We start from the raw sequence: 26,657 nt of genomic DNA, 5'->3' as shown, positions 1-26,657 counted from the left end.
CTACACTATCAAAACGAGCGTGCATGTTTAGTAAAAATAATACAATGAATTTCTTTGAAAATTCGAAGTCAGCTCCCATATATCAAAGTATTTCGCTTTTTTGTAAGGTCTATTTTGTGTGACAATTTTTTACATCGTGAGAAGAACGGAGAAAAGAAAACTACTTCACAGTGGCACGCGAGTTACGTACTGGCACGCGCAGCATGTGGGGGCGTGTCAGTCTGATTACGCAACTTCTTTTGAACAACAACTTGATTCAGTTTATGCATACTTTTTTTGTCCTTATGGAACACTAATCCTGCTTGTATGTCCTGTTCAGCCGTTGTTAACTTAAATGAGAGCCTTAATTCCATTTTAATCCCGTTGAACGGCTTGTCCTGATTTCCGATGGACACGTAAACAAGCGGTGTCTATGAAAAACACTGTCGAAGAGTCGAAAGAGAGCGACACCAAAGCGCTGAGAGGGTAAAAACACTGGGTTAACACAAGGGCAATTTTTCGTACTGCTTTATACTCTTGGTTAGAGAAAACTCGAGTATTTTGCTTTGCAAATTGCACGTTCACTGTCTTCATTCTGTAACTGTTTATTCTCTCCGCCATAAAAGGAGCCATCAAGTGTTGACTTCTCAGGGATGTTCGCAATTATGTCCTTCCAGAGAGTTCGGCGTTTGAGGGTTTTGAAGGTACATGTTCATTACTGTCACTAAAGTTGAACTTGTGAACAGGCGCTTACCAAACCTATATGGCATGCATTGGCAAATTTACACTGCAAAGGTGGCACAGAAGCGCTTCTGAAGTGGCAATTAGGTGTCTTTACACAGACTGTTTAATGCTGCTCAGAGGTGGCATTTAATTAACTGCATATTGTTATAGGTGGGTCAGAGCAGGCATAATTTATTCTGTCTTTTATGCTGCATTGCGTCTTTACACAGAAGTTTGAGCAGGCACAGGGCAACCTTAGCTCAGCTGTAAAGATGCCTATACCTTGTGCCCAGTCTTTTTTTTTTCTTTTCTTTTTTTCAAATTAGTAAAGAAGCAAAGAATTAAATGTTTTCCATAAACTGTTGAACTGCTATGTCATCCATTGTAAATAATAATACTATTTTAACTATTAACAGAAATGTAATAAAACCCATACAATTGTGACACCTATCCATTTTGATTGGCTGCATGGCAAATAATTCAGTATTCAGAAATAAGTTATCTTTTGGTTTTATAAGTGTAATTGTAACCAAAAAAATCTCAAATTTGTGGAAAGTGCTGAAACCTCTCATACAAGAATTTGTACAGCTTTGCTCAAATCTCTACAAATATCTTATAACATAATGTTCAAATATCAGCTAATGTAAAAATTGAGGAAAACTATGCTGCAAGTTATATGACTTTGTGTGTCTTTAATTCAGTTCCTTTGGTTGGACGATTCTGGTTGGAAAGTTCCTCTATTGACGCCGCTCTGCACCAAAGCAAATAATGTCAAGAAGCCTGTCAGATATACAAGTATAAGTAAGTTATCATGAGTTTTATTGCACTTGTTTGATTTTTTTCGGGAATATTAATAAATATTTGATTGATCCCACGAAGAACATTTAAAATCCATGGATCCTTTTCATTGCACAAAAGTATCTTTTATACTGGAAAAAGTTTCTTCAGATTATTAAAATGTTCTTCACACTAAGAAAAATGTGGTTGTTTTAAGAACTTTTCACTGGAAGGTTCTTTGGAGAACCCAAAACTTTATTTTAAAAATCAGCATGACATGACAAGAGATGTCACTGCAAATGTAAGGCGAGGTTATTTTGATTAAAGAAAACAAGGGCACATAAAAATGTAAAATTGCACAGATAAATCATTTATAATTAATACTGCAATATTCCATTAAAAAAAATTTCAACATTCCAATCAACCAATCAGATTTGAGGGACAAGTTTACAGTTTATATCAAGTTTAGGCTTATAGCAAGGCTTAGGTGTTTCTACATCAGCGTTATTCCCCTATATATTTCCCTCTGATTTCAGGGACCAGTTATGGATAGGGTTAGGGGTAGGGATAGGGTTAAGACAAAATTTTCAGACAGGAATGTTGTTCAAGAACATGTCTTACTTGGCAAAATCACACAGTTGCTTTGTGCACAGAATTCAGGGGATCAAGTTATATGAGTGTTGTTTTTGTTTTTTTTCTTGCTTTTGTTATATACATTAATACAATGTTATTTTTACCCTAGAGAAAGCGAAACCTAAAACTATAATCGATATTGCCAGATTACTGCAGCAAAAGACCAAGGAGGCCAAAGAGAGGAAACAAGCAGTGATCTCTGCTGCTGCATTGAAAGCTGCTACAAGTACAACCAAATCGGCTACACCAAATCAGTTGAATGACCAGAGTGATACCAAAGCAACCATCGTTTCCAATGCTAAAGTTCAAACTTCTACCAGCACCCTTCCAGCTAAAGTTAATGTGGAAGGTTCTTCAGAATCTGCTACTCCTGTGGACACTAAACCTGTTCAGTACATTGCCGATGTAGAAGCAGTTACAGGTTCTTCTCTGAATATGGCCTCCAAACAGGGCTGGACTGGGACAAAAAATCGGCCCGGGCATTTTTGCCCAGACCGGCCCACTATATGATCATAAACACCACCCATCTTTGCACGCCCTTAATTATATGCATACCAACTCCTATTCATTAAAACCACTATATGCCATGTAATGAGTGAGTATAGGAACGAGTGAGAGTTAACACATGAAATAAGTCAAAATTAGATATTTATTAATACAGTTGAACTACTCCACAGTGGTGAATCCTAAAACAAGCTTTAAGCGGCTCTGGCATAGCAATACAAGTGTTTCTTACAGGATTTTTGTTAAAACTATGGTTGGATCTTGGTCCTTCTAGGGGGGTTCGGGGGCATGCTCCCCCGTGAGAAAATTTAGTGCATTTTAATGTTAAATTCATCAATCTGGTGCACTTTGAGAGTTCAAAATTAAAAGCTCCAACCCATATTCAGTGTGCAAATTAAACAAAGAAAAATTCAAACCTCTTTTAGTTACAGTGTCTACATTACACCTACTACATAATAATAGTTATAATATTAATCCAATGACAGCAATGGCCATATTTTGTAAAACAAATGCACTAAAAAATAAAGGACACTTTCATAATTAGTGTTGTACCAATTTCTATACTTGAAAGAGATAAGCACATGATCTTTTATTTTGACGCAAACTGCATCAAGCTTTTATTTTGGCGGAAAACATGGTTTACAAATGCCTCTCATTAAATTTCTAGTGAATTGCGGTAATCGTCAACTATACAGATGTGGAAATAATCTACACTCATGACATGGCCTAGTTTTGAAAGTAGTTCTGCTTACCGCGGACTCTACACTCTCTCATCTCTCTCCTGATCCTCCGTCCTCACTATCATCATCTGCCACAGGAGCTGATGAAGGTCAGAAAACATATATTTTGACACAGTTTACAGTGTCTGCTTTAAGGGCCTGGTTATATTTTTTCACGCTATTTATCTGCACATTCCTTGCGTTTCTTCTCTATCTATTTTGACAGATACACACTGACACTGCTGCACGCTCGCTCACTCGTTTAAAGTTGTGATTGGGCCAGCCCAGTGTCAATCAAGAAAAGAGCCAATGGGCCGCTGATCTACGTGTTTCATGGGCTGGTCTGTCAGAAAAAAAAAACTAACACTGACTTTGACCAATGCATTATACTGGCACAAACCCAGCGCCGCCAATTAAGCAAAACAAAACAAAACGAATGGGCCGCCGATGTACAAATTTTATTGGCCGTTAAAAAAAAAAAAAAAAAGTATGAGATGAGTATGAGATGTATCGGCCCAAAAAGCACGTCGGCCCACCGGGCAAATGCCCGGTATGCCCTATGGCCAGTCCAGCCATGCCTCCAAACTGCCTGTAGCAGCGGGCAGAACTTATTTCTGTGAATCTGCACCTGCCACTGCCTCATTAGATTCTGCTGTGGATTTTGCATATTCAAAATGTGTTGACCAAATGACCATGGGAGGTCTGCATAATAAGTCATACACTGAAATTTCAAATGCAAAAGATGCAGCGCCCAAAGCTGTTGATTCAGGTGTGGAGTCGCCCGCTAGTATTGCTCCACAAGAGCCTTCAACTCAAGAAGATATGACGACAAATATCAGTCGAGTTTCTGAGCTGTCTTCAACAAACACCAAAGGAGTCATTCCATCTTCTGAGGATGCTGCGTCTGCCTCTAAAATACTGACACCAGAAGTAGTTGTTGTTAGTGATGAAATAGTTCATATGCCTGAAGTTATGGTGACCTCCGAAGCTATGGCAACTCCTGAAGTTTCATCTGCGCATGAGGATGGTCATCTTCTAGAAGAGTCTGATTCAGAAGTTGTTACAGTGACCAATGCATCAACATTTGTCAACATTGCTCAAGCACAGTACTCTTCACAACCTCAATTTACTCAATCTCAAGACTTTCTAGCTTCCAATTGGTCTTCAAATGTCAATGCAGACAAAACACCTTCTAGCCAAGAGATCATCAGTCAGGCAGTTGGCTCATTTCCAGCTGCCGCAGCGGAGTACATGATGGATGTTTCCAGTGCTGACGCTGTGGCAGTTGCCTGTGGTGAAGTTCCAACCCTTCGAGAAGTTTGTCATGAAGGAGCCATTTCAGTCTCAAACCCCATCATCCCAGAAGTCTCTTTATTTAAATCCACTGAGGATCTTCCTGTTGTTGAGACCATATCTGCCTCTCTATGTAAGAAGTCAGAAAAGTCTGGTGATGCTCAAAGCTCCATCAATCTGAAGGACCCAGTTCTTGCACAAACTGACGGTTTAGAGGAAGAGGTGCTGAAAGAAACATTTGAAGAGTTGCCTGAGGGTATGTCATCCTTCCTGCATTCAATGCCATGTTTTCCACACAAAAAGGGAATATTTCGGGTTTTTTTGACAGTTATTATGCGGGAAAGCACTCAAACTTTGTGCGAACGTTATATTATCATAAAGTTAAGATTCTCAAGCTCTGTAGACAGATGACTTTTTTATATATATAAATGCATAATTTTATGCAATTCATTGTTGAAATACATTTACTCGCAACACTTTGCCTTTAAGATTTTATAGTGCAACACAGACTAATTAGCTTAAAATCTTTTATTTTTGTATTTAATGTGTGCTTGATGCATATCATGCATTTGTTATGATCAGAACTGACCTGCTGCAACAGTGAAGTGAAAGTTTATGTGTATAAAGCTTTCCATAAACTTTTTCCCATAACACAAATATCTGCTTACATTGATGTATGTATTGAATCAGCATAGTTTTCTCTGTGGTAAAATCACAAAGTTGTGGAGGCTTTGTTTTCTTTCGAGCTATTCTGATCTTTACCACAAGAGGGTGGACTGATCTCTCATTTATTATGCATCTTTTTTCTTTCATAATGCAAATGCTTTTATTGTGATAAAAATGTATTAGTAGGTATGAATATTTGTATTTAAACATAAAATGCAGTCATTTAAATTTTATCATCAAAGACCGAAAGCACATGTAGTTAAAGCATTCTGGCTAAAATTGGTATTTTAGAATTATTGGATGTTCATGAGAAACAAATAACAGTGATTTCTCTCTCATCTGCAGCACAGCTTGATCCAGTAAAGAGACTCTTTCTCGACAAGATACGGGAATACTCCACAAAGAGCCAGTATGGAAAACATCCCATAAATCAAATTATGAAAAACAATCCGTTCATTCCATAGGCTATATATATAACTTCTCACATATTTATTTTGAATAACTAATTTTCCACATTTAACCTGGTTTGTGTTGTCCATACAGAGCCTCTGGTGGCCTTGTAGATGCTGGACCAGAATATGAGAAAGTTTTCAATGAAGAACTAACCAAACTCCAGAGACTCTATGGGGGTGGAGACTTAAGCAAGTTCCCAGAATTTAAGTTCTCTGGTGGGTATATTTTTGCCTTTGTGTATTTAGAATGAATATTAAAGATCAGATGATCCCAGAAACTGTTGTTTTTATATATATATATTTCTTTCTATTTTTTTTTAGAGCCTGTACTGGAAGAAAGCAACTCAAAATGAAAAGCACAGCATGGCATTGCCATAGAAATATATCATTCATGATATATTTTAAAAGGCACTAGTACGTGAATGACATCATAAATAGGCAACTTATTTGCTGTTACAGAACTGTACAGTAAAAAAACAAGAGAAACGCAAAATAAATAAAGTTGTTTGATCTGTGACATTTTTAGACTGTGCTTCATTTAAAATAAAATGTCATTTAAAATAAAATGTCATTTAACATTACCAAGCACCGAGCAAAATCTATATTTTATAATATAGCCCGCATGTTACATTGTCCCCACAGAAGTCTCCAGGGGGCGAGCACTTTTCCCTAAACCGTTAATGTCTCCTCCCACCTCATTAATATTCATGAGCAAAGTTGCCTGCGTGCCGTTACGCTGTGACGACATGGAAGAACTGCGGGTCCCGATTGCTGCAGCCGCTTGTCATTGTGACGAAGATTGGCACTAAGGTAAGCTGTCACTCAAAATCTTCTTTTCCGACTCCCTATCAATCAGGCGATCTGGGCCACACACTAAAAATGCACTCGGCACATAAGATCGAGCTTCCGCGGGAGGCGCGCGGTCAGGATGGTTTGAGCCTGAAATCAGATGTTTGGACGGCGGTTTCGAGGGAGAATTTCTGGCTCGAGACACAGTCAAGGCCCAGCTCTTTTTTTTTATGATCTTTTGTAGAAGTGCGAATGGCGGCTGTACTGGTGGGGAGGGATAGCCCGATGTCCCTTAGATTGATTGATAGGCGATTATGGGCAGGCTTTTTATTATATTTAAAGAGACAGCGACGATAATTTTATAAGTCAGCGAAAACTCAAGAAGGCTGATGTTTTTCGTTATGACGTAGGTTGCGTACTATAATTGTATATTGATTGCGCCAGCGGTTCTTACGGATGAATAGAGCGCTTCGAGTAAAACACTAGATATAAACATAATAGGTAATGGGTTTGAACCTGAACAGAGGCTCAGTACAAACATGGCGCCTACAGTAATATAGAGAATGAGATACAGTCATCTGTGGCTGAAGAAAAGACGAAGATATATATATATAAGACCACATTACGAGAAATGAATCTCCCCCGAACGTTATAAGAGAATCGATGATGTTTTGAAAAGCTGATATTCTCAGTTCAGCTCAAAGTGAATCACAGTCGTATTGCAGTGCAGATACGTTTAACGATGTTACTATTTATATCTCGAATTTGTATTCGTCCATCGCAAAGACCACTGCAGATGTTTATCCAATTCAGCATACGTTTGTTTTGAAGCACATGAATGTTATTCTATAAATAAAACAATACTTTATGTTTTGTCACTTATATGCAGCGCATAAACTTTTATTCATAGCGCATGCAGCTAATATATATAAATCAGTGCTGTCAAATCGATTAATCGCTCCTTACATACAAGTTTGTGTATATAATAATATATATTTGTGCACACATATATATATATAATGTATGTGTGTATATGTATTTATAAATGTGTGTGTGTGTGTGTGTGTGTATATATATATATATATATATATATATATATATAGGCCTAGGCTATACATATTATATAAACAAACTTATGTCAATTAATCACTATTAATCAATTTGACAGCAGTCATATGTGTGTGTGTGTATATATATATATATATATATATATATATATACACACACACACACAAGGTGCAAAATTTGTTGAAATTAAGACAATTATTTTAAAATGCTTTTTACTATAATCATTTAAACATTTGAGAACAAAATACTAATTGTTCAGTTAGTCAAGGCTGATAATAAAACTATTTCTCTAAGTGTGCATGTTGGTAGGCCGTTTATAATGGCCTTTAATAATGATAATGTATTGATTACTTGTCCTGGCCTCTATATATATATATATATATATATATATATATATATATATGAAGAGTTCAGATGCAAAAGCCTCTAAGTGCCATCTGAAATTTTCTTCTAGAATGATCATTTTTATCAAGCTTGTATATTTAAGTTCAGTAATTTCACTTAAATTACAATAAATAGGTAATTTTCATTGCCATTTAAGTGAAATTACTGAATTTAAATATACGAGCTTGATAAAAATGATCATTCTAGAAGAAAATTTCAGATGGCACTTAGAGGCTTTTGCATCTGAACTCTTCATATATATATATATATATATATATATATATATATATATATACAGTGAGGAAAATAAGTATTTGAACACCCTGCTATTTTGCAAGTTCTCCCACTTGGAAATCATGGAGGGGTCTGAAATTGTCATCGTAGGTGCATGTCCACTGTGAGAGACATAATCTAAAAAAAATAATCCAGAAATCACAATATATGATTTTTTAACTATTTATTTGTATGATACAGCTGCAAATAAGTATTTGAACACCTGTCTATCAGCTAGAATTCTGACCCTCAAAGACCTGTTAGTCTGCCTTTAAAATGTCCACCTCCACTCCATTTATTATCCTAAATTAGATGCACCTGTTTGAGGTCGTTAGCTGCATAAAGACACCTGTCCACCCCATACAATCAGTAAGAATCCAACTACTAACATGGCCAAGACCAAAGAGCTGTCCAAAGACACTAGAGACAAAATTGTACACCTCCACAAGGCTGGAAAGGGCTACGGGGAAATTGCCAAGCAGCTTGGTGAAAAAAGGTCCACTGTTGGAGCAATCATTAGAAAATGGAAGAAGCTAAACATGACTGTCAATCTCCCTCGGACTGGGGCTCCATGCAAGATCTCACCTCGTGGGGTCTCAATGATCCTAAGAAAGGTGAGAAATCAGCCCAGAACTACACGAGAGGAGCTGGTCAATGACCTGAAAAGAGCTGGGACCACCGTTTCCAAGGTTACTGTTGGTAATACACTAAGACGTCATGGTTTGAAATCATGCATGGCACGGAAGGTTCCCCTGCTTAAACCAGCACATGTCAAGGCCCGTCTTAAGTTTGCCAATGACCATTTGGATGATCCAGAGGAGTCATGGGAGAAAGTCATGTGGTCAGATGAGACCAAAATAGAACTTTTTGGTCATAATTCCACTAAACGTGTTTGGAGGAAGAAGAATGATGAGTACCATCCCAAGAACACCATCCCTACTGTGAAGCATGGGGGTGGTAGCATCATGCTTTGGGGGTGTTTTTCTGCACATGGGACAGGGCGACTGCACTGTATTAAGGAGAGGATGACCGGGGCCATGTATTGCGAGATTTTGGGGAACAACCTCCTTCCCTCAGTTAGAGCATTGAAGATGGGTCGAGGCTGGGTCTTCCAACATGACAATGACCCGAAGCACACAGCCAGGATAACCAAGGAGTGGCACTGTAAGAAGCATATCAAGGTTCTGGCGTGGCCTAGCCAGTCTCCAGACCTAAACCCAATAGAGAATCTTTGGAGGGAGCTCAAACTCCGTGTTTCTCAGCGACAGCCCAGAAACCTGACTGATCTAGAGAAGATCTGTGTGGAGGAGCGGGCCAAAATCCCTCCTGCAGTGTGTGCAAACCTGGTGAAAAACTACAGGAAACGTTTGACCTCTGTAATTGCAAACAAAGGCTACTGTACCAAATATTAACATTGATTTTCTCAGGTGTTCAAATACTTATTTGCAGCTGTATCATACAAATAAATAGTTAAAAAATCATACATTGTGATTTCTGGATTTTTTTTTTTAGATTATGTCTCTCACAGTGGACATGCACCTACGATGACAATTTCAGACCCCTCCATGATTTCCAAGTGGGAGAACTTGCAAAATAGCAGGGTGTTCAAATACTTATTTTCCTCACTGTAGTTGCATATTACTAATTTTCCACTATATAGTAAGAGTGGCAGGTTTTAATGCTGTTTGGTAGTTCTTCCACATAAATGTTTCTCTTTGTTGTGGCAGTTTAGTGGTGCTGAAGATCAGCTTTATAGAATGCCCAAGCATTGTCCACGGCAACAGTAACTATGATGACATCCCCATCGGTGTCCATGGAGGATTACCAAGAGGCTGAACAGGTTTGTGTTGCCAAAGAGCTAGTATTAAACAGCCAATGAAACAATGTTTTTGTTTTGTGTGAATGTGTTTAATTGACCTTTTTTTTTTAGATTTATATTAAATAATATCCTGGCTTTTACCAGCTTTGTAATGGCATTGAAAAGTGCTTGATTTTTTGAAGCTCCAAAAAGCGCATCCATCCATCATAAAAGTAATCCATACGACTCCAATGGGTTAATAAATGTTCTAAAACTTCAGAAGGCCTTTATTAACCCACTGGAGTTGTATGGATTACTTTTAGGGATTACAACTGGATATCTCCAGTTGTCGCTGGTGTCGTTTGAACCTTTCTGGATCCGCCATCAAATTGATCAATTTAATTATATTAAGTGCTGCGAGAAAAGGCTATAAATCTCCACCTCCAACATCCTCACACTCAACATAGCCTACTAGCCGAGACACCTTCTTTATGTGTACAGATGTGACGTAATGACGCAAAGACATGCTCGAATTTCCCGCGGAAATCCACCAGTACCACTGGAATTAAAAACATTATTACAAGCTTACCGTTTTGAATCGAGCTAAGGCAAGCAGAGAGTTTTGAACACTGTCTGGTTATGTACTTGCTCAAATTTATTTTGGTGGTTTATTTTTTTAACCCAAAAAAGCTACGGACTGCAGCTTTAATAAAACTCTTATTGTATTCGGCTGAAAGAGGAAAGTCATATACACCTAGAATGGCTTGAGGGTGAGTCAATTATGGGATAATTTTAATTTTTGGGTGAACTATTCCTTTAAATAAAGTGATAACCATCTTTATATTGCAATTAAAAAAAATCAATAACCGTTTTGTAAACATGCAAGTCTAACGTCTCACACTCCGAGATTGATGTCTTGTGAATTCTTGGAAGTCTGACCTCTGCGGTAACGGATGGAGAGATAGAGAGACTCGAGACTAACCCGAGATTTTCCAGCAGTCGTTAAATATTTTTAACATCTCCCCCTTTTCAATCAACACTATTGTTGCTCTCCATCACATGCACTCAATCATGTGGGCCTGTCCAACTATGATGTACAAAGAAAAAAAAACTGTACAAATGAGAAAAGAAACAAACACTGGGTATAATATATTATCATTTTAATTTTTGAATGGATTATTGCATTATAATTATCCAAGATATCTGGATCAGTGTTATTTTAGTATAATTGAGATTCTATTATAGTTTTTATTAATATTTCCAAATTAATATTTTTCATTTTAGTTGTAGTGATTTAGTTGTTTTTGTAATTTAAATAGTTTATATATATATATATATATATATATATATATATATGTTTTTTACTTATTTTAGTACATCAAGAGAAATGTTGCCTTTACAAATAGTTCAATAAAATATTTTCTTTTATATTTTACTTTATTTCAGTTAACTTTTATTTTATTTCAAGTAACAGAAATGTTTATGCTTTTAGTTACCTATAATAACCCTGATCTGGATATCTTGCATGTTAAGTCAAACAGTCACTCAGGGTAGTTTTCTATGTCCTCTCTTTTTCTGCTAAAAGGCCTGAAACTAATGTGAAAAACCATTCCGTTAAATCTGTGAAACCTTTCTAAATCTGACAGACAAAGATAGAGTAGTCTGAGATTTGAGAGAGAAGCGCCTTTGTTAAAAACGAGTTTTTCTTACGTGATTTGAAACCCCATGTCGACCCTCAGGGTCTCGTCGGCTCTGTCTGGGGTCTGCTCTGTGACAGAGGGACTGTGTTTCTCAGAGAAGCCTGAGCCCACACACGGACGTTACCGCCCGCAGACATGCCAGCTGACATTGCTAACTTCCACATACCTCACACATTCATTCTCTATCCAAACCCCCCCCCTCCTCCTCTGTCCCATGCAGATGCAAGTGGGAGAACAGGCGGCGGGACAAGTGGAGGAGAGGTTGGAGGAGGAAGAAGAGGAGGAGGAGGAGAGAGAGGAAGAGGAGAGCAGCTCAGCACCGTCTGAGCCACAATCGCCTATGGAGGTCTACAAGACGGCCATTTACAGGTAACTTCCTGTTTTTCTTGTGCCTTGTTTTTTTAAATTGCTCTTGGATATGTATTTGGGTTTAAAAGAGCGATGTGTTTGTTGACTGTCAGACACCCCTTGTTCCCCCTGTTGGCACTGCTCTTTGAGAAATGCGAGCAATCCACTCAGAGCTCGGAGTGCGTGACCTCTGCCAGTTTCGATGTGGATATCGAGAACTTTGTGCGAAACCAGGAGAAAGAAGGCAAGGCGTTCTTCAGCGAGGACCCCGATTTGGACAATCTGGTAAGATGCACCTTGGCATTAAACTGTAATTCTGATCAATTATTTAAGCAGGTTTTTTAAATATTTACACTACCGTACAAAAGTTTGGGGTCAGTAAGATGGGTTTGAAAGAAGTCTCTGATGCTCACCAAGGCTGCTTTTTTTTTTTTATCACAAATACAAGTAAAATCAGTAATATTGTGTATCAGTATTATTTCAATATAATATAACTGTTTTTTATTTATATATATATATATATTATAAAATCTGAATTTTCAGCATCATTACTCCAGTCTTTAGTGTCACATGGTCCTTCAGAAATCATTCTAATATACATTTCATATTATTATCAGTTGAAAACAGTTGTGCTGCTTAATATTTCTGTGGAAACCATTATACTCATAAATTTTGTTTATTTATCGATAGCAGTCGGTATTGGATATATAAGCATGCATGTTTATTTCCACTATTTCTACATATTGATTACTTTTGCCGTCAACTAACACTCACTTTAAGTTAATATTTCAAAACATTGTGAATTTAATAACACTTAAATCTCAAAATGTATTTCCATTTTTCATTCTGTACATTATAATGATGTGAAGTCTAAATTCACTTGTAGCATTTAAAAGGACAGGCTTTTGACAAAATGGTGTAACATTTTTATTTCTACCATAACATTAAAATAGTTACTGGCTTAATGAAAACATTATTATTAATATTTGTTCTGAGTGAATCATTTTCACACACTCATTAGAGTCCATTGGGATCTACATGATTGGTGGAGAAATGAAAATAGAGCCATTATCTGAACGCTTGTTAAATGTACTGTACGTTTTCACCGGGCTCAGATGGTGAAGGCCATCCAGGTGTTACGGATTCACCTGCTGGAGCTGGAGAAGGTAAACGACCTGTGTAAAGATTTCTGCAGCCGCTACATCGCCTGCCTCAAGACCAAGATGAACAGTGAGACTCTGCTCAGCGGAGAGCCAGGAAGTCCCTACTCGCCAACACAGACTCAGGTACATTCAGAGACACTGTGGAGATCTGCCTCCATCTTCGCTCAGAAAATAACCGTTGTGCACATGTTCTCCTCGCAGCCGCTGAGCTCGTTCACTGGAGCCATGAGTTCACAAGGTATTGTGGTACCAGCGTCGGCTTTACAACAGGGCAACGTTACTGTCACAACTGTAAACCCCACACAGGTTGTAACAGGTTTGTTGATTGTTTTACTCTGCCGTGTTTCTGAATTCTTCCTAGGTCTCACATTTTCCATGTCAAAATTTTTACGCACTGAATATCCCATTACATTATGAAAGTAAAACAGGTTGCAAACAGCGTTTATGGTCACTTCAATGATGAATACAGTGCAACTAATAGCTTAAATGTAATGAATAAATTGCCACTCTCTTGTGTTGGGGTAGAGGAAGTAATATAGTGTGATTGCAAAACTGAATTTTTAGCAGCCATAGCGGCGCTGGTCTGGAAGTATTTTTTCCATTCATTTCTCCCATAGGTTTTTTTTTTTTTCATTTTTTTTTTTTCATTAAAGTATTATAAGCCATTAACAAAGCCAATCAGCTACGAGGTGAATCATTACATTAAAAACTTTGAAACAAAAAGTTTTTGAAAATCAGACAAAAATACAAAGGTACAAGACAGTGTACTTAAAGGCTTTAGTGAGGGAAAGAACTACAATCCCATAAAGCATTGCAAACAGCATAATCAAATTAAAAAAGAATGGAGATATATAAAACTACGCATTTAAAAATGTTGATTATATATATATATATATAAAATGTTTTATTTAGTTTATTGTAATAAACTATTACATTACATTATTATACAACAAATAAAATATTGTAATATTTACAAGTACTTCAGTATTTGAGAGGCATTCGTCATTCGTAGTGCTTCATGATAGCTAAAGAGCTTTTTGCTTGTTTCAACTCTGATTAGTGGAATTTTCTGTACAGCATATGGGTTATGTAGCTTTTCACCACAAATTTCACTGTTAAACACGATTATTTTAAAGCTAAGTTGAAATAATACTGGCTGACGGCTTCAACGGAAGCAAATGCCATCGATTAATACTAGAGATGCACCGATTGATCGGCTGGTGACCGGAATTGGCCGATTTTCACGTGATCGGCCGTGACCGGCGACCGGCCGGTCAGTCTGACAAATGCCGATTTTATGCCGGTCAAATGCACTTAATCAAATGCATGATTAACATCGCGCAACATCAGCATCACACGTGCACACGGAACACACATGTAGGAAACCTCGTGAATTACGTCCGTTCAGACCGCAAGCGCGTATTTTTTTTTCGCCGTGCATGTTAATCAATGAGTGCATTCACAACGGAGCAGGAGCAGCGCGTGAGCGTCAAGTAGGAGCGTCGCGAGCAGTGAAGCGCGTGTTTCGGCGCCGAGTCTATTTGCTGCACTGCTCACGCTCAATTAAAGGGAAAGCACACTTTTGATAGACAAAATAGCCTAAATAGGGTTTCACAAAAAAAGTGCCCAAAATGCACAGAATTTGCGTGTTTTAACAAGAGCTGGAGTAGGCCATGTCAGAAAAGAAGACTAATATTTATAGAAAATTGCAATAGGCCTGTGTGTGTGTGTGCTTTGAGAAATATCTTTATACTGCAAGGCTATATTTATTTTATTTTATTTTTTATTTATATATTATGTTATTGCCATTCCCTGTTTTCATACAGACGTTTAGTTTGCTAAATACATATATAAAAAAATTATTGGATATTGAATGTGAAAAGGAAATGGTTCTTCCATAACACTGCACTTGTGTGTGAATTACCCACACCTGGAGTAATTTATATATAGTTCTATTTTATAGCGTTTATCTGTTCAAAAAAATATGTACTATGCAAATTGTAAAATGTTCTATTACAGAAAAGATATAAAATAAATATTTGTGTGTGCTGTAAAGTGGTTAGAAAAAATGAAATCGGAATCGGCTAAAATCGGTATCGGCAGGTCAAACTTAATGAAAAATCGGAAATCGGAATCGGCCCAGAAAATTGTAATCGGTGCATCTCTAATTAATGCCCTTGTAGCTCACAGTAGGCCTGTCTTTAAAGGTTTATAAGTTATTGTTAAAAATAAATTTCCCTATGGAGAAAATGAATGGTTTTTTTTACTACCGGAACCAGACTGTTGCAATCTATTACTCCAGTCTTCAGTGTCACATGATCCTTCAGAAATCATTCTGATATGCTGATTTGTTGCTCAAGAGACATTTCTTATTATTGTCAATGTTGAAAACAGTTGTGCTGCTAAATATTTTTGTGGAAATCGTGGTACCCTTTTTTCAGGATTATTTGATGAATAATTGGTTTGTAATAAATTGATTTTTACTACCGCTTTTGATCAATTTAATATGTCCTTGCTGAATAAAAGAATCGATTTATTTCAGAAAAAAAACTATTTGGGAACTTAATTTTACAGTGCACTATGCACAGTGTAGTTACTATAGTAATTACTATAAATTATGCGTAATTACATGCAACTAACCCTAAACCATGCCCTAATCTAACCCTATAATAAGTACATGTAGTTAATTATTATTACTCAGTACTTAAATGTATAATTACACTGTAACACGGAAACCTTAAAATAAAGTGTAACCAACTATTCTGACTGAGCCTAAACCTTTCAATGCTAATGTATATTAAACACTTTGTATCTTTGTAGATAATTTAATTGCTTAAATGTTTTATTCCATTTTTTTTTCTGTTTTCTTTCGTGGTATATTGACTCTGTGTGCGTGTGTTTGTTCTCTCCAGGTGGTACAGTATATCAGCCTGTTACAGTTGTTACTCCACAGGGACAGGTGGTCACACAGACTCTGTCACCTGGAACAATACGCATCCAGAACTCACAGGTGAGAGATCGTCACCAAACACACTCATGTCATGCAGTTTATTCCAGTATTAAGAGTTTCTTTGATTGGCTCAAGATGTGCTGATCCAACTATTTAACAGCACAGCTTCATAATCTATTACATTATGGATGGCATTAGCACACATGCACACACTCTTGACAGCGGAGTTCATTTGCCCACAGCTTCAGTTGCAGCTGAACCAGGATCTGAGCTTTTTCAGTCAAGAGGACAGCTCGTCTAAGGCCAAGAGAGGCATCCTGCCCAAACACGCCACCAACGTCATGCGTTCTTGGCTCTTCCAGCACATCGGTGTAAGTCAGATTCTTCTGTCCTTCACAGTTTTATAGTGTTGGGCCAGTCTAATAGCCTATTCACAGAAAGAGTGATCGGTCACAGATGATTTTTCACTATTCACACAGTCATCAAATCCTCTTATTTTTTTAAAACCCTGCAGTATCAAGACAATTATTCACAATCTTATCAAGCAGTAAAATCAAGTGCCTGACCCTAAACCTTTGAACGCTAGTGTATATTAAACACTATTAGAGCTGAATGATTAATCGTTAAAAGGCCGCGATCTCGATTAAAACACCCAGGCAAACATATTCCTAAATGACAGCGGTTCGTCTATGTCTATTAAACCTTTTACAAGTATGCTCACAGTGGAACATTCAAATATGCCTTGGTAGTGCCACTGATCCAGATCCGCTTCACAAACAGTCTTTTTAACCACAGAGTATAATTATTTCTGTATTATGGTGCTGGGATAGCAGTTTATAGTTCAGATATAAACACTGATGCCTATGACACCAATCAAAATAGAGTAAATCACCTTTTGAAAGTAACTTGACACTTTAAAGAGGTGGTATAATGCCCTTTTCACAAGATGTATAAGGAGTAATAAAATCATCATATAGATTAGGGCTGTTTTCGACTAAGGATTTTCATAGTCGAATCTGATTCGTTAGATTTTGCCGTAGTCGACTGATAGTCGAACCTTTTTTTTTCTTTTCTTTTTTTAGATAGCAGCTAGATTTTTTCCATTTCAAACAAAAGAGCTAAAAAACACATATATATCACACATATATCATAACATTTCATAAACATGAGGAGCAATATGAGAGAGAAATTTGGTGATGGTTGTTTAGGTACATTAAACCACGTAAAGCTTTTTCACGCCCATGAGAACCGCGTGGAGTCAACTCACAGCCGCTCCGCTGCCCTGCTGAAAATGTGAAGCAGAAACGCTTAATATAACGTCCATAATAATTGGATTCTGGGTTCGATTTTTTGACCATTTTCAGTGGTTATGAGGAGCAATATGAGAGGGAAATTTGGTAATCGTTGTTTAGGTACATTAAACAACGTAAAGCTTTTTAACGCACATGAGAACCGTGTGGAGTCAGCTTTTTAACGCACATGAGAACCGTGTGGAGTCAACTCACAGCCGCTCCGCAGCCCTGCTGAAAATGTGAAGCAGAAACGCTTAATATCAGATAACGTCCATAATAATTGGACTCTGGGTTCGATTTTTTTTACCATTTTAAGTGGTTATGAGGAGCAACATGAGAGGGGAATTTGGTAATCATTGTTTAGGTACATTAAACCACGTAAAGATTTTTAACGCACATGAGAACCGTGTGGAGTCAACTCACAGCCGCTCCGCAGCCCTGCTGAAAATGTGAAGCAGATTTTTGAATACATTTTTATTTATTTACATTAGTAAGCTACAGGACATCGTCTTTCAAAACATGACCTGCGCAAAAGCGAAAAAATAAAATAAAAATGGTACCCAGCCCTTCTGAAAATGCGAATGCGTCTCTGTCCCCAGCACATTTCAAACCAAACTGACGCCCATGTATTCGACTATGAGGTTCATAGTCGATCAGACCTCTCCGAATCGAATCGTCGAATCCTCGACTATTAGAAGTCAGCCCTAATATAGATCATATAGAATTCAAAGTTACAAAGTAAAGATCCGCACACCGGAGAGCTCCCATTCACAAGTTTATTTTAAGTGTAACGTTTCGGGCCTTCGTGTCTGAGGAAGGGCCGTAAAGGCCCAAAACGTTACACTTAAAATAAACTTGTGAATGGGAGCTCTCCGGTGTGCGGATCTTTACTTTGTAACTTTTCACAAGATGTAAAATATGTTTTTGATGTCCCCAGAGTGTGTATGTGAAGTTTTAGCTCAAAATACCCCACAGATATTTTTATGTAGCATGTTAAAGTTGTCCCTTTTTGAGGGTGAGCAAAAACACACCATTTTTGTGTATGTCTCTTTAAATGCAAATGAGCTGCTGCTCCCAGTACAGGGGGCGGAGCTACAACAGCTTGTGTCCTTTTACCTCACACAGACATGCACTGAAAATGTCAAAAACTTTTAGCCTTTTATGTTCAAACCAGAGTCAGACAAAGATGGAGAGACTCAAGAAGAAGTGACTTCATGTAGAATGCAACACAACATTTCCGAATGGTTAGTTGATGAATTTTATGTAGCTTGAGTCTTGATAATCTATAAATCATGTTCCGGGGATGGGTTTATGTAAATTTTAGGGTTCATGATGTCACTAACCCGGGAGGAATGTCGTGTAGTCCCTACCAGCCGTTTGTTGTAGTCCTTAAGGCGAGACACGGCAGGCAAAAACCACGTTTTTTTTTTTACTGGTCAAGTTTGAGATTTGGGGATATTTGTCTTCAATAACATGTCTTCTTTCAGACTTGTGTTGTAAAAAAATGTCCAAAATACACATTTAGGTCTTTATTTTATTACACTTTGTCTGTTTGCATCTGTAGATTTCTCATAAATTCAACAAAAGTTCGCGTTCTTAATCAACATGCTGCTCCGCGATCGCTGTCTGCACCCTGTCATCAGAAGCACCGTTAGGAAGCTCTCTCTCTTGTGTACAATCCTGTCGGATCCAAATATGGTCATTTCCTTTTTATCAGCAACCAATCGTGAAAGTAAAAGGGCTGAATGCGCAATCTCATTGGCTGATGAAAAATCTTTAAAGCCCGTTTTCTCAAAATGACTTTTCTCTCATACTCCAAAAACGAAATCTCCACTTCAGTAGCACCTATATACACCAAACTTTCCAGACTTGTACCTAGTTATATTATGAAGACATTTACAGAGGGATTTGTAAATACATTATTCCTAGCCTGATTTATATAACATTTTATTCCAAAAAACATGGCGAAAATCATTTTTTTGAGGCTATTGACAGTATTTTCTGATTTACAGGATAACAAAAGTAGATATCCATAAATCCCTCTGTAATTTTTTTCCCATCTAATATGTGAACACAATGAAAAAATAATTTTTAATCTGGCTTTATCCAATACTCAGATATCGTTTTTTAAAATATATGCAAATTAGTGCATATTTGATTAAAATCTTGCCTGATTTGCATATTTAAACATTAAATTACAGAAAACTTGTAATAATTTTTTTTCTCATCTTAATGTAGGTAATCAACTGGGAAAGTTTCATGGTGATATCTGCTAGTTAAAAATTTTACCCTATTCACCTGTAGTGTCTCGCCTTAAAAAGCAATTTCTTTAAAAGCAAATACCTCGCTTTGCTTTGAACTTTGATCGTTGTAACTTTGCAGATGTTGTTTATGCTCAAACAGCAACATTACACACTAACTAGAGTTTGAAAATTGAAATCATATTCAACCACCCATTTAATAAAGATTAATTCAAATCAATTACATTGTTACACCAGTAGGTGGCGACAAGTGACTGTTAAGAATATATTTTACATAGAATAATTCTTTCAAGAGATTCGCTCAAAAACGCAGATTCATCTAGTAATGAAACAAGTGAAGTCTTTATGAGCGAGTCACTGAATCCTTCATTCAAACCATTTAAAATAATTAATTCAAATTAATTGAATCATTTTTTTTGCTTGGTTGTCTATTCAGAATTGTGAGAGAATCTATATTCTAAACAAGAAAATCTTGATTCTCAATTTAACCAGACTCGTGCAGCACTAAAAACTATAAAAATGACCTATGCTGCAAAATATGTACGATTTTTTTTTTATGTAAAAACTTTTTTTTATGAACAATTTAATTATTTTAATTTCATAATCTTTTTATTTAATTTGTTAATATAGCTGAAAACAAATTTGAGTTGTGCTGTTCACTGAATCTGCTTATATATAATGAAAACTTCACATTATCAGACCACAGAGCTGCTCAAGCTGAGAAAAAACATTCTGACTGCTTGAAGTTGATTTTGTTCGTAAGAACTGCAGTGAGCTTTTTTTAAATGTATAGATGAATTAAGTGAGCCGGTAGGTGTGGATGACTGGCTCGTGAAGCAAACACACACGTACATTCACACTCTCATAAATGTCAGCTGCTCATATGACTGAGCTTCTGGAGACGCTGCACTGATCACTGAAGAGCCTAGCGGGCAGCTTTTCTGTCAGGCTTCTGTTTAGATGGGCGGCCCACAGAGAGACATTGTTCAGATGAAGTGGAGAAAGAGAAAGTTAACATTTAAAGAGTGTAAAAATACAGACACTATACAATAGAGAGAAGGTGCAAGACCATTTTATTTCTGTCCCTCCCAGCACCCGTATCCTACAGAAGATGAGAAGAAACAGATTGCCCTGCAGACCAACCTCACACTGCTGCAGGTTAACAACTGGTGAGTTATCACACTGTATACATATGTTGGGTCAGGGTAGTCATCTGGATCTCCTCTTATTGGCTTAATGTCTCCAGGTTTATTAACGCTCGACGACGGATCCTTCAGCCTATGCTGGACGCCAGCTCCTCAGACACACCCAAGAGCAAAAAGAAGACGCCCCAGACACGACCCCTACAACGCTTCTGGCCCAACTCCCTCGCCTCCTCTGTTACCCAGCAACAGGTCACCATGGAAGACGGTACGGCGCTTTAGACATCATACATTAAAACTGCACAGAGTATTAGTTAGTTTGAGGGCGCAGGGGTACATTTTAAGTTGTAAGAGGGGTGATTTCCTTTGCACAACTCACACCGTTAAAGGGTTAATTCACAAAAAAATAGAAATGCTGTCATCATTTACTCACCCTCATGTTCCAAACCCAAGACTTTCGTTCATCTTCAGAACACAAATAAAGATATATTAATGGAATCTGAGAGATTTCTGTCTCTCCATTGACAGTCTACGCAACTACCACTTTGACGCTTTAAAAAGTTCATAAAGAGATTGTAAAACTAATCCATATGAATCGAGCAGTTTAGTCCGAATTTTCTGAAGAGACTCAATCACTTTATATGATGAACAGATTGAATCTAGGCTTTTATTCACATATAAACAGTCATCTATGCACACATCAGTTGTGGTAAATGGAAGATCAAGCATGTTCGCTTTATGTGTGAGAACCAATGAGGTTCATTCTCGTGTTACGCAGCTCGTTTGAGCTTCAGCAAGAACCAATGAGGTTCATTCTCGTGTTACGCAGCACGTTTGAGCTTTCGCAAGAACCAATGAGGTTCATTCTCGTGTTACGCAGCACGTTTGAGCTTTCGCAAGAACCAATGAGGTTCATTCTCGTGTTACGCAGCACGTTTGAGCTAAAGCAAAGAACCAATGAGGTTCATTCTTGTGTTACGCAGCACGTTTGATCTTCAGCAAGAACCAATGAGGTTCATTCTCGTGTTACGCAGCACGTTTGAGCTTCAGCAAGAACCAATGAGGTTCATTCTCGTGTTACGCAGCACGTTTGAGCTTCAGCAAGAACCAATGAGGTTCATTCTCGTGTTACGCAGCACGTTTGAGCTTCAGCAAGAACCAATGAGGTTCATTCTCGTGTTACGCAGCACGTTTGAGCTTCAGCAAGAACCAATGAGGTTCATTCTCGTGTTACACAGCACGTTTGAGCTTCAGCAAGAACCAATGAGGTTCATTCTCGTGTTACGCAGCACGTTTGAGCTTCAGCAAGAACCAATGAGGTTCATTCTCGTGTTACGCAGCACGTTTGAGCTTCAGCAAGAACCAATGAGGTTCATTCTCGTGTTATGCAGCACGTTTGAGCTTCAGCAAGAACCAATGAGGTTCATTCTCGTGTTACGCAGCACGTTTGAGCTTCAGCAAGAACCAATGAGGTTCATTCTCGTGTTACACAGCACGTTTGAGCTTCAGCAAGAACCAATGAGGTTCATTCTCGTGTTACGCAGCACGTTTGAGCTTCAGCAAGAACCAATGAGGTTCATTCTCGTGTTACGCAGCTCGTTTGAGCTTCAGCAAGAACCAATGAGGTTCATTCTCGTGTTACGCAGCACGTTTGAGCTTCAGCAAGAACCAATGAGGTTCATTCTCGTGTTATGCAGCACGTTTGAGCTAAAGCAAAGAACCAATAAGGTTCATTCTCGTGTTACGCAGCACGTTTGAGCTTCAGCAAGAACCAATGAGGTTCATTCTCGTGTTATGCAGCACGTTTGAGCTTCAGCAAGAACCAATGAGGTTCATTCTCGTGTTACGCAGCACGTTTGAGCTTCAGCAAGAACCAATGAGGTTCATTCTCGTGTTACGCAGCACGTTTGAGCTTCAGCAAGAACCAATGAGGTTCATTCTCGTGTTACACAGCACGTTTGAGCTTCAGCAAGAACCAATGAGGTTCATTCTCGTGTTACGCAGCACGTTTGAGCTTCAGCAAGAACCAATGAGGTTCATTCTCGTGTTACGCAGCTCGTTTGAGCTTCAGCAAGAACCAATGAGGTTCATTCTCGTGTTACGCAGCACGTTTGAGCTTCAGCAAGAACCAATGAGGTTCATTCTCGTGTTATGCAGCACGTTTGAGCTAAAGCAAAGAACCAATGAGGTTCATTCTCGTGTTACGCAGCACGTTTGAGCTTCAGCAAGAACCAATGAGGTTCATTCTCGTGTTATGCAGCACGTTTGAGCTAAAGCAAAGAACCAATAAGGTTCATTCTCGTGTTACGCAGCACGTTTGAGCTTCAGCAAGAACCAATGAGGTTCATTCTCGTGTTACGCAGCACGTTTGAGCTTCAGCAAGAACCAATGAGGTTCATTCTCGTGTTACGCAGCACGTTTGAGCTTCAGCAAGAACCAATGAGGTTCATTCTCGTGTTACGCAGCACGTTTGAGCTTCAGCAAGAACCAATGAGGTTCATTCTCGTGTTACGCAGCACGTTTGAGCTTCAGCAAGAACCAATGAGGTTCATTCTCGTGTTACGCAGCACGTTTGAGCTTCAGCAAGAACCAATGAGGTTCATTCTCGTGTTACGCAGCACGTTTGAGCTAAAGCAAAGAACCAATGAGGTTCATTCTCGTGTTACGCAGCACGTTTGAGCTTCAGCAAGAACCAATGAGGTTCATTCTCGTGTTACGCAGCACGTTTGAGCTTCAGCAAGAACCAATGAGGTTCATTCTCGTGTTACGCAGCACGTTTGAGCTAAAGCAAAGAACCAATGAGGTTCATTCTCGTGTTACGCAGCTCGTTTGAGCTTCAGCAAGAACCAATGAGGTTCATTCTCGTGTTACGCAGCACGTTTGAGCTAAAGCAAAGAACCAATGAGGTTCATTCTCGTGTTACGCAGCACGTTTGAGCTTCAGCAAGAACCAATGAGGTTCATTCTCGTGTTACGCAGCACGTTTGAGCTTCAGCAAGAACCAATGAGGTTCATTCTCGTGTTACGCAGCTCGTTTGAGCTTCAGCAAGAACCAATGAGGTTCATTCTCGTGTTACGCAGCACGTTTGAGCTAAAGCAAAGAACCAATGAGGTTCATTCTCGTGTTACGCAGCACGTTTGAGCTTCAGCAAGAACCAATGAGGTTCATTCTCGTGTTACGCAGCACGTTTGAGCTAAAGCAAAGAACCAATGAGGTTCATTCTCGTGTTACGCAGCTCGTTTGAGCTTCAGCAAGAACCAATGAGGTTCATTCTCGTGTTACGCAGCACGTTTGAGCTTCAGCAAGAACCAATGAGGTTCATTCTCGTGTTACGCAGCACGTTTGAGCTAAAGCAAAGAACCAATGAGGTTCATTCTCGTGTTACGCAGCACGTTTGAGCTTCAGCAAGAACCAATGAGGTTCATTCTCGTGTTACGCAGCACGTTTGAGCTAAAGCAAAGAACCAATGAGGTTCATTCTCGTGTTACGCAGCACGTTTGAGCTAAAGCAAGAACCAATGAGGTTCATTCTCGTGTTACGCAGCTCGTTTGAGCTTCAGCAAGAACCAATGAGGTTCATTCTCGTGTTACGCAGCACGTTTCGGATTCCGCTAGAACTAATGAAGTTTGTTTATATGTGAATATACAGTATATATATGAATGATATGTCATTCTCAGGTACCACAGTTACAGTCGGTGTGGGTGAGGACGGACTACAGACGCTGTCATCAGATGGAGCTACGCTGGCCATGCAGCAGGTCATGATGGGAGGTCACAGCGAGGATGATGATGATGAAGACGACGAAGAGGACGAAGACAATGATCCTTCTCACTCTGACATGACCAGGCTGGGCCTGGAGACCAGCGACTCGCTGTAGTAGGACTGAAACACACACACACACGCACACACTCTCAAAGTAACGTATATAGTATATAGAGAGAGATGTTTAAGGAGCATTAGAGCACTAAGAGACATTCACACAAACACCTCGGCTGGCGTGTTGAAGGTCACAGCGCACATCCTCAAGCTGTCAAACAGCTTGTTTGGAGTACAGAGAAAAGGGCTTAAAGCCACACACACCGAAACAACCCACACACACACACACACACACGCAGGTAAAAAGCCAAGACAAAAGCACAAGTCTCTCACGGCGGAACACACAAATCATTTTCGACACAGTAAGCCGAGTGCACTTTTTGTATGATACTGTAAATTTAAAGAAAGTGTCTAAAGCACATTTTGAAAGCTAAAAAGAAGGAAATAAAAAAATAGTGATGCTGGATGATTCGGTTTTACTTATCCTCATGGTCTCAGATACTGTGACAATGAGATTTCGTCTCTTGCATGCCTGTGTTTGCTTTAATCAGGCACCAGGAAAAAGAAGGAACTATTTTTATAGTACACTGTCACAATTGATCGGTGCCAATTTGTTTGTTTTTTTCCATTTGTTCGTTTTGCTCTGGTTTGCTATGTTTTGTAAGGAGTATTTATGTATGAAAAAGACAAAAAAAAAACACTTTTAACGTGCAGGAGGTTTGTGGGAACTACTTAGTACAAAGTACAAAGAATGGATTATACTGTACGCTGAAGGCATGAACTCTGAAGCCTTACATTTTTACATTTCTAATGCCGCAATGTGAGACGGTCTCTGATGTCACTTCCTGTGCAATCGACATGGACACCGTGTCCAAAAATGATATTTTGCAAGGTCGTGATTATTGTTTGCGACATTCAATGCCTGTAATTGTTGTATGAGAAGGAAATGTTATTTCTTTTTAATGATTATATTAACCGAAGTTGAACTGAGAAGGACGTCAACAAGACTTTGTATTTATGTATATTTTTCAGCAAAGGGACGCATCCTTGATGTTAAACCCCTTCGGCTCGAACATTTATGACTGATTTCTTTTTTTTATTCCACGTTAACATGGACAGTTCCTAGAGCTTTCACAGGAAAACATGTTTTTCACCGTAACAAAGTGGATAAAACAAATGTTTTCAATATTTAAGGATTGATTGCATGTGTTTTCATTTATTATTGTAAAGAAACATACAATATTATTTTTTAGAAACATACCGTATGCTCACAAATAGAAAACAAATCTATCAGTGTAAACTCCATGAGATTGGTACAGTTGAGCTTTTAGTAAAACCTTGATGGTATATTTCAATACAATAGAAGCTGATATAAAATTTGGATTATGGACATGTTTGTCCCAGGTTCTTCTTTTTACAGCTGTCACTTAATTGAGCTCATATATCCTGTTTTATAGTTATTTCGCGTATTCAGTATGTGCTTTAGGCTGTCAGTACTGAGCGGCTTTTCATTTCCAGCATTGGTCTTGTGATGCCATCAGTCAGATGACTAACCCAGAAGCAGAAAGTCAACTTCGTTAGCTTAGCATGAGGAGGTTTAAACGCTGGACTTTTTCTCTTTTCTCTCTCTCTCACACACACACACAGATTTGCCTTTCAGACTCTTCATTTTTGTAATAAAGAACACTGTACCTGAAGGACACTGTTGCGTGTGAGTTGATTTGTTTGTGCATCCTGTAGTATGACATCAGAGGTCATGAGCCGCATTCATGTCAGGGGCCGAGAGAGTATTTTTAGTGTAACCTTCACTGAGTCTGCAGCGTAAACAAATAAATCATTTGGCTTGGGGTGAAATTGTAATGTAGTTCACAGAAAGTTGTTTATTTATTGTTATTATTTTTGGTCCATTTCTAATCGGATTTGTTAC

The 26,657-nt window shown here is 38.4% G+C and overlaps 2 protein-coding genes across 6 annotated transcripts; both read left to right on the top strand.

The window, feature by feature from the left end:
- The first annotated feature begins 190 nt into the window (after positions 1-190).
- On the top strand, positions 191-6,326 carry LOC311282679 (uncharacterized protein). 3 transcript variants are annotated; one of them, XM_084396610.1, is made up of 8 exons: positions 191-465; positions 606-683; positions 1,404-1,503; positions 2,222-2,550; positions 3,908-4,884; positions 5,640-5,703; positions 5,838-5,962; positions 6,068-6,326. In XM_084396610.1, exons 5-8 carry the CDS (start codon positions 4,023-4,025, stop codon positions 6,097-6,099), a joined length of 1,083 nt encoding a protein of 360 aa, XP_084252736.1. In that variant the 5' UTR covers positions 191-465; positions 606-683; positions 1,404-1,503; positions 2,222-2,550; positions 3,908-4,022; the 3' UTR covers positions 6,100-6,326. The 3 variants fall into 3 exon arrangements, 2 of the variants coding, with proteins under 2 accessions (XP_084252736.1, XP_084252735.1); XM_084396609.1 differs by lacking the exons at positions 191-465; positions 606-683; positions 1,404-1,503; positions 2,222-2,550 and having other exon boundaries at positions 3,775-4,884; XR_014625971.1 differs by lacking the exons at positions 191-465; positions 606-683; positions 1,404-1,503; positions 2,222-2,550; positions 6,068-6,326 and having other exon boundaries at positions 3,775-4,884; positions 5,645-5,703; positions 5,838-5,867.
- Positions 6,327-6,467: 141 nt separating this feature from the next.
- pknox1.2 (pbx/knotted 1 homeobox 1.2) lies at positions 6,468-26,432 on the top strand. Of its 3 annotated transcripts, XM_084400289.1 has the most exons (11): positions 6,468-6,556; positions 9,988-10,100; positions 11,979-12,127; positions 12,220-12,391; positions 13,222-13,392; positions 13,471-13,585; positions 16,182-16,279; positions 16,462-16,590; positions 20,865-20,941; positions 21,019-21,182; positions 24,592-26,432. In XM_084400289.1, the coding sequence occupies exons 2-11, from the start codon at positions 10,050-10,052 to the stop codon at positions 24,789-24,791; spliced, it is 1,326 nt and encodes a 441-aa protein (XP_084256415.1). In that variant the 5' UTR covers positions 6,468-6,556; positions 9,988-10,049; the 3' UTR covers positions 24,792-26,432. The 3 variants fall into 3 exon arrangements, with proteins under 3 accessions (XP_084256415.1, XP_084256414.1, XP_084256413.1); XM_084400288.1 differs by having other exon boundaries at positions 13,222-13,585; XM_084400287.1 differs by lacking the exon at positions 6,468-6,556 and having other exon boundaries at positions 9,928-10,100; positions 13,222-13,585.
- The last annotated feature ends 225 nt before the right edge of the window (positions 26,433-26,657 follow it).

The sequence above is a fragment of the Rutilus rutilus genome (genome assembly GCF_951802725.1).
Source record: "Rutilus rutilus genome assembly, chromosome: 2".
Classification (NCBI taxonomy): Eukaryota; Metazoa; Chordata; class Actinopteri; order Cypriniformes; family Leuciscidae; genus Rutilus; species Rutilus rutilus.
The sequence above is the reverse complement of the archived record's forward strand: the minus strand, read 5'-3'. Positions and strand labels throughout refer to the sequence as shown.